Source organism: Lissotriton vulgaris, chromosome 1_1 (assembly GCF_964263255.1).
Source record: "Lissotriton vulgaris chromosome 1_1, aLisVul1.2, whole genome shotgun sequence".
Lineage (NCBI taxonomy): Eukaryota > Metazoa > Chordata > Amphibia > Caudata > Salamandridae > Lissotriton > Lissotriton vulgaris.
The window spans coordinates 822,261,642-822,277,741 of record NC_141685.1 but is presented as its reverse complement, the minus strand read 5'-3'; the positions used below and the strand labels follow the sequence as shown (position 1 = coordinate 822,277,741).

The 16,100-nt window shown below is 43.0% G+C and overlaps 1 protein-coding gene across 4 annotated transcripts in view; it reads left to right on the top strand.

Annotated features, from left to right (window-relative positions):
* The window catches only part of PBX1 (PBX homeobox 1), a 426,141-nt gene extending 418,198 nt beyond the window's left edge, over positions 1–7,943 (top strand). For all 4 annotated transcript variants that reach the window (XM_086957251.1, XM_086957235.1, XM_086957243.1 and 1 more), the window contains one exon: positions 1,577–7,943. In XM_086957251.1, the coding sequence (XP_086813377.1) occupies positions 1,577–1,669 (93 nt within the window). In that variant the 3' untranslated portion in view covers positions 1,670–7,943. The remainder of the gene's footprint in view (positions 1–1,576) is intronic.
* Positions 7,944–16,100: the final 8,157 nt, after the last annotated feature.

The window sequence follows — 16,100 nt, the reverse complement described above, 5'->3', positions numbered from 1 at the left end:
TTTTGGCGGGAGGATTCCCCCCCGTTACTCCCTACTAATGGCACCTTCAACATCCCTGTACTCTCCATTTTTTGCCAAGACACAGAGTCGTAACAATCCCAAGACAACAACGGGTCGTGTTCTTTAGCTTTTCTAAACAAATTATCATAGCAGAACCATTGATTGCCCCCATATGCCACAGAATACTCCATAATACGTGACTGATAAATGGGTAACTCGGTCAACAACTCAGGCCTGCGCTCGCCCATGATGGAAGTAAAAATTCCCCACGCTCTGCCCCAAGTACCAATGGTCTCGTCGACCTTAAAGGCGGCCATTTTTGCGCGCCAAACACTCGGATGCATGAGCTCCTTTTGACTCTTTACATGCTCGATCTCGTAATGATCGGTAAGCAATGAAAACATGTTTACATATTTATCCGCCCAAATCAATTCCTTGATTTCTAGTGGGACGTGCTGGGCAATCTTCTCCTTACGAGAAGGTGCAGACTCCCCCCCCGCAATCGGCAATGGCCGCTTACCTGAAGTAGACCCCACGTTTGTCGCCGAACTTGGGCCTGCTGTACTTCCAACCGCCGGGACCTGTGGGGGAACAGAAGATGGCGTCTTCGCAGCCTCCCTAGATTCCCGCAGTTGCCTCATCACTGCCCGGGCGTCGTCAGCCGTGGCGCCCTCGCTATCGTTTCCCAACCACGCTGCCAATTGTGCCGCTAACTCGGGGGGCATATCCTCCCTGTTCGCAGGGGTGACCACCACAGGGATTGGACTCCCCTCCTTTGGCGCCGGGGTTGGCTCCTCTCGTGGGGCTTCGGGAACCGGGGTCTCCCCCCCAAGAGCTCCCCTTCTGGGCCTCTTGCTTTTTCCACCGGGAATTGTTCCCTGTAAAGGCCGTTTCGATCCTCCCTCCCCGTCCTTAGCCTCAACCTTTCTCTTCAGATCGGCTATCTCCTTCATGAGTATGCGGAGCATCTCGTCGGTACCGACCCGCTTTCCGACCTTCTTGGGCATTCTTAGACGGGATATCTGTAAGACAATAAGAGGGATTACAACGCTCAAAATTGCTCTTCGTTCCGTCTCGAGCTCACGTGCAGCGGGGAGGTGCAGCTTCAGAGCACAGGAACAAGAGGATGCTTTCTTGGCTTCCGCTCCTTTTATCCGTCTTCAGGGTGGGCGTGAACCCGCCCCCGCCTGCCTCCGAGGGCGTGGCCGGCCGCGTTGGTGTCTAGGCCAGCCCACTCTAGGGCGGGAAAAAGGCGCGCCCCGGCTACGCCGCTTCGGGCATACCAGCCGAGACTCGCCTCCCGCCCAAGATGGCTTCCCGGGGGGATCGTGGTACTCCACCATACGTTCGGGGGGACCGATTGGTCGCCCCTTTCCAATATTAAGGTTCTCGGCACACTTTGTATGACTGGCATTGGTGCAGAAGAATTGATTCTTGCAATTTTGTACGTAATGTCAACAGTGCAGTTTTTCAGGTTTTGTTTTAATACGAAAGTATAGCTGCATGACCTTTATAAATTGATTTGCATTGTGTGAATGTGTGCTTTTACTGACTTATATCTATTGTTTTCTTCTAGGCTAATGGAGGCTGGCAGGATGCAACCACACCCTCATCAGTGACATCCCCTACAGAAGGCCCCGGAAGTGTTCATTCTGATACCTCCAACTGATCTCTTGATCAACATGCCCCGTTACATTAACCAGGGAGTTTTCATTAACACTCAAAGCAAGTCAGACTTGGAGAGGTGAAATCACTTCAGCTAAACTAACAACAGCATCAAGAACTTTCCTCTTGATTGAGGTGCTTATAGCTGATCTGGACAACTCATTTAACATCTTTTCTTTTTACTCATTTTGTGGGCAGAAAGTCCCACCTTCTAATCACCTATGGATATTTTCAACAGCCTTGGAAATTAAAAAGAAACAAGAAATTTGCAAAACAAATGGTGCATTTTTTTCATAATCCTTTGAAGAGCGAGTTTTAACTTTTTGTTGTTTAATTCACTCTAAACGAAGTCGGCAACCCATCCATTTAGATTTTTTTAATTTCACACTACCTCCTGTGGCACACATTAATGTAGGATCTTCCTATTTTATTTTGTATCATTTAGGTCCGCAACATATTTTTTTCCATAAATGATTTCCTTTGGTTCAAGACAACCAGCACCTATACGTCCACTATGTTCTAATATCCAGTGGTTCAGTTTTGATGATGGTTGAACATTAACTTCAGAGTCCTTGTACTATCTAGTCACCGGTGCCCACGACAGTAATCTGTGGATTAACCATGCAGCCCATTGCTATAAGCCATGGGGATAGTGATTTCTGTGTGGACGTCTTGTGTTCTGTTGACCTATGCAGACTAATGATGTACCGTGTTTCTATGTGTTTCCTCGCTGAAAATTAGACGTCTTGGTTATGTCAGCGGTACTACTGTACATACACAGAAAATAGCAAGATTTCTGGTTAGATTGATTTTATTCATTTTTGGAGCAACACTAGTTCTGTCAAAATACAACAATATGGCCATGACATTTATCTTTTTGGGAATTCCTTTTCAAGACAATTACATTGAAAATGCAGGTGTCATCACTTGTTCTTCTTAAGGTACAAATCACTACAGATTGTAGGGTGTGTACAAGTGTCGACACCTTTTGTGATTAGTAGTGTTGCTCAATGGTATGTATGTAAGAACCTAAACTGCATAAGGTGGGTTGAGAGATGTCAAATTGACAAAACAAGACTGCATCAGAATACAGCTTATTTTGCCAGATATAGTTGACATGAATTTTGTGACAGGATATTTTTTTTAAATAGTTATTAAAATTGTGTTTGACATACTCAAGCTATCTTCCTTGTAGTGGCATCATCGAGAAAATTAGGTAAATGAAAAAATGACAAAACAAAACTTGTATTACACAATTATGTTGCCGTAGGTATAGTGCCCTTTCAAGCAGTGTTAAACTAGTAGCTATTTATGCAGGTGTTTGATTTAAACCTAGTTTAGTAAGGCGCAGGGGTTTCTCTATAGAATAGTTGTCTTAAAAACAACAAGAACAATTTCAGCAGCGCTCTTCCCCTGTACTCAAGACTATCAAATATTCTGTTTTCAATGTAGAAGCCATATTGAATGGTAAAAAGAGTTAAACCTAGTGTTGGCATTCTAACAGTATGTGCAATTCTTTACAACAGACATATGTCTCATATTTGAGTAGCGATGTCTCATTTCCATCAGCTCGCAACTTGCATTACAAAATTAAGCATATGTGTTTATACACACTATACTAAGAGCTGGTGGGACATAGATTAGTAGTGTACTTGGCTAAATATTGGATTGACTGCATTTGCATAGTCACCTTTGAATGTTAGTAAACGACAGTGGTGCACAGTTTCAATGACTTAATTACATCTCTTTCATTCAATATTAAATTAATAATGTAGTTGGTTTGTCTGTCATGCACTTAGGAAAAGGTTTGAGAAAAGGGCATTTTCACAAACATGCCATTGGGGAATCTGTACAGAAGTCCATTTAAATGCATACTCATGCTATCAATCCAACCTCCTTTGTAGTGTTGGCGGTATTGTAGCAAGACACTATAAATAGGTCAACTCTAGAATATCTAAATGTATTGTCTCCCAATTCAGTTAACATCTAATTGTCGCTAACTTGTCTCTGCAACCTTTGGCAGCTTTGAGCCACCTACAGGCATTTATGTATGTGCAGGTAACAGTTATGCTGACATTTCTGTTTTTCTTTTGAACAGAGTGTTATATTTGATAACTTGCTTAACTTTGGTACATTAACTACAAAAAACTATGGTTTTTTTGCAAGCAAGAAATGCGATCTTGAGTGCACAGACAAGTAGGAGCAGCAATGTTTCTTTCATGAAAAAGATCAGCTACAACTGAAAGTCTGTATTTTTTAGTGCAAAAAATCTGCCATGAATGTACTTCAAGAAGTAAACATTTAACAACAGTAGATTAATATTCTCACATTTTACTGACACATATTGTTAGTCAGTTTATAAGAAATACTTAATCTGCAAGCCAATTTTTGAACCAAAAGAAGTTCATAGTCTTTGCTGTAGGCAATCGAGTGTGATCAAACTTTTACTATTGTTTGGAGGGGTTAGGCAGAGGGTAATCCATGATGGTGACTACATGTAATTGCTACTGATTTAGCAATCAGATTGGTCCAGATTAGTAGATGGACTGAACACTGATAACTCCCTTCTTAACTCTCAATGAGCTTAGAAATTGTGCAGTATAAATACTTGTTGGTTTAAGAGTGCACAATTTAGAACATATATTTCTTACATATGATAGCCTGTGTATGATGCCACACCAATTTTGAAGTTATCCTCTGTGATCCTTTGAGGTTAGTGAAGTGGAACATCAACCACCTCAATAACCATAAACCACTGCTGCTAGAAACAAATAAGTTTCACTTATTTTCTATGAAAGATTACATATAAACTTGAAATTCTGAGAGCTAATACACAAAGGCAAATATCATTTTTTTTTATATTGATTGCGTTTGCAACAAATGGTATTTTAGAGCATCATTCAGAGTTCACGGGCTATTAATACATTTTCATCATATAAAAAACTTGTTAGGGTGAGAAACAATGCTCAAGCTCCTCACAACACTACAGAAACTAGTAGAACGTGTCTGAGACTTGTACCGTAAAAAATACCTGAACTGACTTTAAAAACCACCACATTCTGAAAATGTATTCCCTTTAGAACATGACAATTCTGTAAGTAAACAAATGAATTTGTTTTATTTATTGAGTCGTCCAAATACAATAATTATGTTTTTGCATAATTTAAAATAATTATACTTGGATCTATATTATATTTGCTTAAACTTAAGGGTCAATATGTTCATATCTGATTAATGTGAACGTTTTAAGTTGCCTTTTTCCTTTTAAAACAAAATTGGAATAGAATGTATTTAAACAAATGCACTTTTTTCTATACATGAAGATACATTTTGTGTTCTTGCTTGCTTTCTAAACAATAATTGGGTTATCCTGGAATATAATTTGATGCACATAATATATGATTAGTCTACTTTCATAGTAGTATTACTCTCTTTATAAACAAAAACATATTTTGCAGTCAGATTCAAAGGATAACATGAATTCAAAATTATACTTAGGACTAAGCTTTCTTTAGAGTGTAGAACATAACGAACATAGCAGGCTGACAATTTTAAACTAAAAATGAAGGCATGTTCTGGGCGTGACCTAGGTTAATATTTTTTAGAAACTGGACTTTCTAGTGTATTTCATAGGACATAGCATATCTGTTTTGTCTTTGTCTTTGAATCAGCTGATGAAGTTTGAGAGTGCAGTGTAGTCAAATATCTTAATATTTTATTTGTAGAAGATGCGTTATTGTAAAATTGAGGGCATGCTCATTAATTCTTTAAAAACTCAACTTTTTGAATTTTTTTCATTTGACTCAAAAGTATACATGTGCATGTCATCCACGTAACAGGCTTGAATCATACTCTTAAGGATTTCGTTTGGAACACATTTTGAGATGCAAAGTGTATCACAGGTGTGTACCACCTATCTTCTAATATATTTACAAAGGCTTGCAGTGAAGCAAATCAAGAGAGTCTTGGACCATCTTCAAGATGTATTGAGCAATTCTTGGATAATTTAAATTCCACTTTAGTACTTCCTAGATACCTTCAGCCTTTACAGATTTTCTAGAGTGTATGTCTTAAGAAAGCTAGTGTAAATCTGAGATGCTCATGGGCAGATTGCTATTTGCTCCTGGTGAGAAATATGTGAATTGTCCCGTAGGGATTTACATCCAACAAAATATAACAAATTATTTATTTGACTAAAGGTTTTAGCTGTACTAATTGTAAACAAAGTTGCAAAGCAGACCAAAGGCCTTGAAAAAGATTATGAGTGTAAACAATAAATAACAGATCCGCAATGATATGAAGGAACAGTACAATAAGTTTTAGAACTTAAGTGGTAACATTAGTCGAATTTTGAGTCCTAAGTTCTCCATGTGTTAATGCGAGGCTAAGATAACAAAGGGATCATGTCATATTTTCTTATATTTGAGCCAATTCACACACTTTGAAACACTGGCTTCCAATTTGTGGTTACTGTACAAGTCATCATATTTTTATGTTGTGATTAACTGTGTTTTGCAAAGGACCCACATCCAAGTGTAGTGTTCTTTTCTTATGATATGATTGGAAAGTATGTGACTATTTCCAAATTAGGATAAATGAATAATTGTATGACAAAAATGCTAAAGAAAAAGAGACACCAGACTGACATTTTCAAGTTGGATACCTGAGTTGAGGAAAACAATTGAACAAATTCCATGGCAAGATTACCTTGCAGGTACACATCTGAAAAACCATTACCTTGTTTTGTGCAAGTTAGCCTTCAGCTCTTAAAGTGTATGGGTGTACATCAACACACGTCAGGGGACCAGGTTGCTGCCTTCGACCATTAATACTATATTCACTACCTGGCTTGCAGGGCTGTCATGTTGTGATCCTATTTCACCTATGAGAACAATCATCGATGCACCACTGTTCATCAGTAAAGCTACCAAGCAGTCAATGGGATTCTTGGACATTGTAGTTATTCCATCACCGTCAGCAGAGTAAAGGGTTAAGAATTAGGAATGTTTGGTTTCTCTCTTATAACGTCGCGTGCCATCACAGAGCATACGTTCTTCCATAGTCAAGAGGATTGCATGCAAGTGATTGACCGGGGCTGCTTTCATGTGGTCCTCATTCATCTGTCCTGGATCTTCAAATTCATGGGTAATCTACAACCAAGTGAAGGAGTGATACCTAGAAGATGTTGTAAATGTCTTGCGTTGGGTGCGGAACCTGAATAATTCTTGTGCAATGGAAAATAGGTCACAAAATGGACACAGTGACTTTTCAGTGCACGTCGAAACGTAATTACACAGAGCCCTACAGATTTCAGCTCTGGCAAATAATTTGTTTATGTTATGATTTCCAACTGTTCTGCTGTGCATATATAAAAAACATCTTCTGCTTCTGAGGTGCTGTACATTGAGGCTCTATGTCCATTGCTTACACCAGTGAGACAGGAAGGGGTTGCAAGACATTTTAAAAACACTTGTACAAAATCGATCTACGCTATCTCCACCAGTGCTACCCCTGACTTATATGTTTGTAGAATGATGCCCTCCGTCCATTTGTAGTCTGTCTCTCCTTGATTGGACATTAGCTTCTGCAGGACTAACCATAACTTTTTTTTGTTGGGTTGCCACTTCCAGGTTTTCTTACTTGAGATTTGTTTTAGCTAGTTTTCATCTTGTTTATTTTTGACAACACGCACATGTTGTCTCTGCCCAAAACCTGACTTCGATACCAAAAACCAAATATCCTGACTAAAAATATGAGCAAGCAAACGGAAAAAAACAACAAAAGTGGACTCGTTCAGCTTTATTAACATTTTTCATTGTTTCTTGCGACTTGTGTCTCGTCATTTGTAGTATTGAGATGAACATTTGATAATGAATGTTCTTGTATATTCAGAGAAAAACCAAAAACGGTCTGAATTTAATAGTGTTTATATAAAAATAAAAACCCTCTTAGCACGCCAATAGAATGATGGTTTAATACATTCTATTCTATGTGACCACAACTCATCATTTCTACATAGGTTCTAACTCCGAACTACCTACATCAGTTTTTTTCTTGCATTTGTGAATTTAGTTCAAGAATGCTAGAGAAGTGTAGTTGTGCACTTTTAATTTCTTTCTTCCTATTTCACGATGTTAATAAAGTGACAGTAATCATTTTGTAAGCTAAAAATATGAAAAATTAAAAAAAGTTGGAATAGTTAAACATAAATAGGTACATCATAACATGTACGTTTAATAACTTTTATGAGAACCCAGAAATAAATTGTTTTTCCTGTTTTAACTTTGTTTTATTGCCTGCAGAGTGCCCTCACACCAATAGAAATGTACTAATTTGCAATTACCTCTGAGTGATTCGAGCATTAGATTGAGTTGAGAAAGATGCAGTGATGTATGTTGAAGAAAGTGGTCTGCTGGTTTTCTGCCTTACCCTGTTTTCTTCATGAAAGATATAGACTTGCAGATTACTTTTGAAAGTGAGGCCTGTTGTGCATACGTTGCATTTTTAAACATGAATAGGTATAGGTGCATTAAATGTTCAGTCACTTAAATATTTGTTGCCCTCATGAAATACATACACATCATGAAATGATATCTCCAGGAGACCCTTACAACGTGTATCTATATATCATACGTATCTGACTTGGTCCAGCGAGTGTGCTTAACAGGCAAGCGCCTGCCAAGAGCAGATTAGGCTCGGGCATATGGAAGTCAGTGAAGTGGAACCCACTATCAGAGGTAAAAACAGGGAAGAAAACAAAACAAATAAAGAAGTGTAACTCCATCACATAGAATTATGTAGTCTATCCCTAAACCTAAAAGACCTGGATGCACACCGGCCTTGATTACACCCTCACCCGAACAAGTCCAAGACAGCCGCTGGACTGCACTGGAGGTGATGGCATTCCTTTGTGACACCCAGGGTGACCATACATACTCCTCATCAGTCGTGTCTGGGACGGGTCTCCTGAGCTTCCTCCTTGCCAGATATGGACTCGCTCCATACCCAAACAGTGGACAATATCGTATAGACTGATCAGTCACTCCATGAATAAAGCCCCTGTTGGGCCTCTTTTCTAATATACTGGCCACACCAGCCCTGGGCCCCGATGTCCCCTCTGATTTGGGTGAGGGCTGTTCCCTTACACTCAGTTTGTTCTGCCAGGAACCTAGCCATGGGAAGCACCTAGATGCCTCTTACCTCGCCTCACTCCTTTCCTCCCCCACAAGATGAACTGGATAAGTTGTTTGAGTAACAGGCCTTGGCCTAGCTGCCCACAGAATTGTTGTTTTTTGTTTATCTAATTCTCGGACATTGTTGACCACATCCACACTTCACTGCCTGCTCAATGGGCCCCCTCCCAACACTGCCTCCTTCCCCCTGACCAAGCCACTGAGGCCTCCATATGGGAACAATGGGTAGGGTACTGAAGGACTGGGTTCTGCTAAGACCCAGCGGTGCCAGGGATAACACCTAAAACCTTTGTGGGTAACCTGTTCCGGCGTACAAATGACAGAGACACGGGACACTTCCTTCGGCATCAAGGATTCGAGGTTTATTACTGCAGGGAACACAGAAGTCACGAGAAGTACATATCATGTAAGTTCACGGAGCCTGATTCGAATTGCTACTGTGGGTGGCTCCTTTTATACAGTTTTGGCTCATAGGTTAACATGGTACACAAAGGTTTACAACTTGGTTCCCATCATCAAAACCATAAGGGGTTGCTTTCATGTATTCAAGGCCCGGAACATAAGTACGGAAACGTTTGGCGGTTCCCAACTGTAAAAACCCATCTTCCCACCATTAGTACATTCCAATCGGTAGTAAACAGATCGAAGAAGGAACAGAAACAGGTGCAGAGGAAGACAGAAACAGTGGGGAGATCGAAAAGGGTGTAAAAGGGGTGGTATCGGGAAACACGAGCTACAGGCATCAAAGGGACGTGCCTAATGAGATGCACGGCTGAGACAATAGAGCGACACGGCAAGATGTGCCTCGAGCGGGGCCATCTGCCTTACAGTGTCATCCCCCTCATCATAAAGACACTTTCAAAGGAAACGTGTCTTCCGCAAGAGTTTTGGGAATCCCAGGGTCGCGAAGCGGACAGCGTCCGTTCGCTGGCTACTTGAGGGCAAGAAACAAAATGGATGCCATATCTAAGATGGAACCCGTGGGCTCGGATGTAAAAACCCACGAAACAAACGAACGGTTTAGGCTAGTACAGCGAAAACGCGTACACCCACTAAACTCGTCATTTGCGGTTCATAGATACCAGACTCGACCATATTCGTGCGAGTCCAAAACACCACTTACGATTGTCACGAAACCTCAGACGCTCCTTTTGCCCTCATGTAGGCAAGCACTAGTCGGAATCATACTCGATATTCATCAGACCATCTAGATGCTGCTGCAACATCATTCTATCCAACTGAGCTGCTTTGGTAACAGGTGGCTGTCTTATACACGTCGTAGCACAGAGGCCACATAAGGCAGGACCACACTGTACACAAAGGCAACACGTGAACAGAAACGCTGCAACAACCCCGATGATCATCAGAATCTTCCAACCCCAAGTCGACATTAGGCCCCAAAACCACCCAAGTAGCGTCCAATCCCCTACGTCCACGTGTATGGAATCGGAGATCTTATGCAACTTTGAGATGGCTTGATAGACAGTCGGAGCGTTATCTGGAATGAAAATACAGCAGCTCGAATGGATCACCTTACATACTCCACCTCGATCTGCTAAAACAACGTCTAAAACCATTCGGTTTTGTAACGTCATGAGCCTATCCGCCTGAAGTTCTGCCGTAATGTTACCAAGGGCACTGGCAGTGATATTAGCTGTCGATTCCACCACTCTGGTCAACTGTCTCAGGTTCCTACTATTGACCATAGGTCCCCAAAACGGAAAGAAACCCTTGAAAAAGTCTCCTGCCTCTTGACCGGCAGTGTCCTCTTCGCTAATCACGCCCCTCACAATTCGAGTCTTGTGGTAATCGGAGGCGACTGTAAAAGTCGGTGGCAACAAATTTGCAATGTAACATGTGCCCGCAAAGTCGGAGGGCAACCATGTGTACGCACGATCATGACAAACAAAGTACGTACCCTTGGCAGTCAGAAACACAGGGGAAGAGAGCATCGGTAAGACATACGTCTCGGAGCAAGCACTCTCTCCAAGATATGCTCTCGATCTTCGGCCACGACCTTTTAGACAGAAATTACCAAGGTGGGGTACGATCCATATTGGAGACGAGCTTCTAAGCTGTCTTTCACCCACGAGCGCACTATACTCAGCCTCACTCAGATCCCTATAGGCTCGCACCTCTTCCTCTGGGATGAGCGACGGCTCATAGATATCCCTATCTAAATCAGCGATCGCTATAGCCAAAGGCTTGTGGTACGGACCAGGACCAAAGTGCGGAGGACGTGGCTCTCGATTGGGGTAGGAATCTAGTGCACTTCGAAACATTGTTTGGAATGCTCGAGCTGAACCCTGGGAACTATAAGGAAGGACCAGGTATGGGATTCCCTTATCGGTGGTATGTGGCATTAACCCACACACCCAACAATTAGTAGTGTTAACCACCAACTGATGTTGATGAAGGAGCTGAATGAAGGAATTGTTCATAAATTCCGCACGTCTAGCCTGTTCGTGTTGGGGTAAGATATGGAAGGAATGAGGAGAAACAGTAGAGGTAGGTTTAGGCTCAGGAGAAGGGGTAGGTGAGGCAGAAGGCAAAAACGTCAATATCAGGTAATACACCCCACCCACCAATAGCGAAGAAACAGTTAGAAACAAAAGGAACACTTGAAACATGAAGCATTTGGTACGAGTGATTTGCTGCAACTTGAATCTTTCCGCCTGAGCTTTTTCCAAATCCACTAGCTTAGAGAACGGCATCCTCTAAAACCGTCCGCAACGTTTCTTGGCGCACTTCGTTCTGTGTAGCAGTAGTCAATCCCCAGGAGTTCCCAGGAACCGACGGCCTTCGACCTAGTGTCAAGACCTACTAACCAGAAGGAAGTACACGCGCGGCCCTACGGCTCACCCGAATGCAAGGTATTTTATTTACAAGTATATACAAAATCTCCTAGCTGTGGAAGCAAAAACACATATGGAAACAAACTCACAATATTTACAAGAACCCAAATCATATGAATGTGTTCAGACTGAATGGTATCAGTGGGGTAATGTGAATGTCAAAAATGGGAAAGCAGAAGCTTTTATTTGTCCTTGGTATTGGATCGCAGAAAGTATCGGTTTTTCCCGGGACGTGTCTGTTCGTCAAACAACTGATCCGATGGAGGGACAGAGTTCTGCTGATTAGTCAATTGTTCAGATCTTGAGTTTGTCGATGGTAAGGGTTCAACAATGTCTTTCTGCTGCACTGAGAGCTCTCCAACAAGTTGAGCGTCGCTGAAAGGGACGAAAGTCTGTGCAACTTCGGTTTCCGATGAAGCAATGCCTTTCCTCACCCACAAGTCTGCTGATAAAGGTATAGGCACCTTTTTGGTGTGGGTGGCATGCACCCAGTGTTTACGACCTTCCAAACGAACTGCAGTCCTCGTGGCGAGTAATACTTGGTAGGGTCCAGTGAAACGGGGTTCGAGATTTCTTTTTCTTCCAAAATTCCGAATCACCACCCAGTCTCCGGGCTGGAGCTGGTGGCCTGGACCCTCCGTCTGTGTCGGCAGTGCTTCAAAGACCTGTTGGTGAATGAACCTCAGTTTAGCAGTCAGATCATGCAGATAATCGATCAACATTGGGTACTCAAGGTCAGAGAACACATTCGGTCTAGGGACCCCCCAAACATTTGCAGGACGACCGAACACTATTTCATAGGGGCTGAGCCCTACGCGGGAGTGTACAGTCGCCCTTGTTGACAACAGAGCTAGAGGCAAAGCATCAGGCCATGAAAGGCCAGTTGTAGCCTGAATCTTCTCCAGCTTTAATTTGAGCGTGCCATTATAACCCTCAACCAGACCCGCTGACTGAGGATGATTGGCGCTATGGAACTTTTGAGTAATTCCAAGGCCCTTACACACATTCTTCATCACACTCCCCACAAACTCACTTCCGTTATCGGACCATACAATTCGTGGCATTCCATACCGAGGAAAGTATTCCTTCAGTAGGATTTTCGCAGTGGACAAAGCAGTGTTGTCTTTGAGAGGGTAGGCTTCAATCCATCGGGAGAATGCGCAAACCACAACTAAAACGTATTTCAGGTTATTGCATCGCTCCATATGGATGAAGTCTAGCTGAATTACTTCAAAGGGACATGAAGGGGGTGCAAAATGGCCAGGAGGTGTAGGGGTTCCTTTTCCAGGGTTGTACATCATACATATCATACAATTCTTAACCAGTCTCTCAGCACATTTGGTGATACCGTCATTCTTCCATACAGGAGACAACAACTTACAGATACCCTTCGCACTAATATGTGCTAACCCATGTGCCATTGTTACAACGGCTAGTACATACGCATCTGGCAACATCCATCTCTTATGCTCCGACAAATCAATCCAACAACCATTCGCATCCAACTTTCCCGTACTCTCTTTCCACTTCACCTTTTCAGTCTCGGTGGCCTCATTCTGTATCGCTTTCACACTCTCGATGGTATCCTCACACATACCAGTCTCTGTAGGCCACCTTACCGAACTCGTCACATACATCCTCGTGCTAAGGTTCCGGGCAGTCTCCTTAGCAGTCTCATCCACAAACGCATTCCCACGGCCAACATCATCCGTCACCTTACGATGCGCGCTACATTTAACAATCGCCACCTGCTCAGGCAATGTAAGTGCATCCAGAAGATCATTCACAAGCTGTCCATGCTGAATCTTAGTGCCATGCGACGTCATGAAACCTCTCTCTCGCCACAATCGTCCAAAGCTATGCGCGACGCCAAAAGCGTATTGGCTGTCGGTAAACACATTCACCCGTTTCCCTTTCGACAACACACACGCTCTAGTCAAAGCAATCGGTTCTGCAGCCTGGGCAGAATTTTGATTCAATCTTGCAGCTTCCACAACCGTACTCAATGTCACTACAGCATACGCGGTCGTTACATCACCATTCGGCAATTTAAAACATGACCCATCCACATACAAGGTCCCATCGAGATTATCCAAAGGAGTATTTTTCAGGTCCACACGACCTTTGGTTTCCTTCTCAGTTCGTAAGTAACAGTCATGGGCTGCTACTTCATCTGATTCCATACTGATTGGTAACAAAGTCGCCGGGTTCAGGACGTTACAGCGTTTTATTTGAATATGACTTGCCAAAAGCGTCAACTCAAACCCAGACAACCTTGCACTCGTCAAGTGCTGAGTTTTAGTACGATTCAAGAGAGTGTCAACTGCATGCGGAACCATCACCGTAAGCATATTATCCATGACCAATCCTGCAGATTGTCGGATGGACGCCGCAGCTGCCGCTATTGCCCTCAGACAACTCGGCAATGCTCTTGCTACTGGGTCCAAGGTCGAGGAAAAATATGCACATGGACGCTGCTTACCACCGAATTGTTGCGTCAAAACACTCAACGCACAACCTTCCCTCTCGTGAACGTATAGTGTAAACGGCTTACTGTAGTCAGGGGTACCTAACACAGGAGCCGAACACAATGCGTCACGCAGTTCAGAAAAACTTTTCTGACATTCTTCCGTCCATGGCAAAGGAGTTGGAACATCCTTGCATGTAAGAGCCACCAATGGTTTCGCTAACAATGAAAAATTTAGGATCCATTGCCTGCAGTATGACGTGATACCTAAAAGGCACGCACATCTCTCTGAGTTGTTGGCACAGTCATTCGGGCAATCGCTGCAATTCTCTCTGGGGTCAACCTTCTTCCCTCCTTTGACAATAAGTGACCTAGATAGGTTACTTCTTGACAACAATATTGTAGCTTAGAAGGTGACACCTTGTGATGTAAGTCACAGAGATGTTGCAACAACGACACCGTGGCAATTTTGCAAATGTCCTGAGTGTCTGCAGCCACCAATAAGTCATCGACATATTGGATTAAAGCCGCACCGGCCGGCAACACAAATGCATCAAGTTGACCCTTCAAGGCTAGACTGTATATCGATGGACTTTCACAGTAGCCCTGAGGAGCACGTTTAAACCGGAAACTGCGGCCACCAAGAGAGAAACCAAAAAGATCTCTACTCTCCTCAGCAATCAATATGCTGAAAAACGCATTTTTCAGATCGATCATGGAGAACCAAGATGCAGAGGCTGGAATCAGAGTGAGTAGTGCCGTGATGTCGGGCACCACAGGGAACTGAGGAACCACAATTTTATTTACCTCCCGTAAATCGATAACAAAACGATAAACAGGGGGTTTTGATGGATCAGTGCGCTTCAAAATGGGAAGTACAGGGCTATTGCACACGTTTCCCCGTGTCTCCTCGATAACGTCTTTCTCAATCAAATCATAGATGATGGCTAACAGTGCCCGTTCACCATCAAGAGAGATACGATACTGGGGAATACGTGGCAAACGCACATTAGATTTCAAGTGAACAACATAAGGGGAGATATCAAGCAGGCCCACGTCATTGGGACCTGTTGCCCACAAAGATGCAGGAAGAGAACTCAATTCCGGTGGAAGCTTATCAAGAGATAAGTACATAGGAGAGATAACTCTCTCACCCAACGTAAGCTTAACTCCCGCAGGAGAACAATACAAAGTCGCATACAGACGTTTTAGCAAATCCAGGCCCAGAAGATTTTCGCCACAACCAGTGGTCAAAATCAACGGAGCTTGCAGCTCACGAGGCCCAATTGAAAGGGACAAAGGGCACGAAACCGGATTGCTAACAGGGGCGCCAGAGAATCCAACGGAAACATTTGTTAAGCCAGACAAAGGTGCGCCAGGGAGTTTCGAAGGCATGATAGAACTTTTTGCTGCACCAGTGTCCAACAGAAAAGGCTCAACGACGCCTGAGGTGGCAACTGCGACGTAAGGCCCTCTCTGATCAACCGGAACTGATACTACTCCCTCTCTTTGTACATGGCTGTCCTAGTAATTACTATCGTCAACATTGTGATCAACGTAATAATCGTCTACATTATACTGAGCAGATCTGCTTTGTGATGATCCACGCTGATCGAAGCAATTATTAGAATCGGAAGAATTATTGGAACAATCAGTTTGAACACCACGACCTCTACCACGTGATGCTTGTTGGGGGCCGCTACGACCTCCTCTAGAAGAATTACCGCTGTTGCGATCACGCAAAACCGGACAATCGAATTTTAGATGACCCTCGTTCCGACAATAGGCACACTGATTGTACCCCAACGAAGATCTGGCAGAAAAGGAGTCATTCCGAGATTGCGATCTGTTCGACTGAGACTGTGGTCTATTCCGCTGTTGTGAATCGTTCTGATTCGAACGTGGAGGATACGCTTGCTG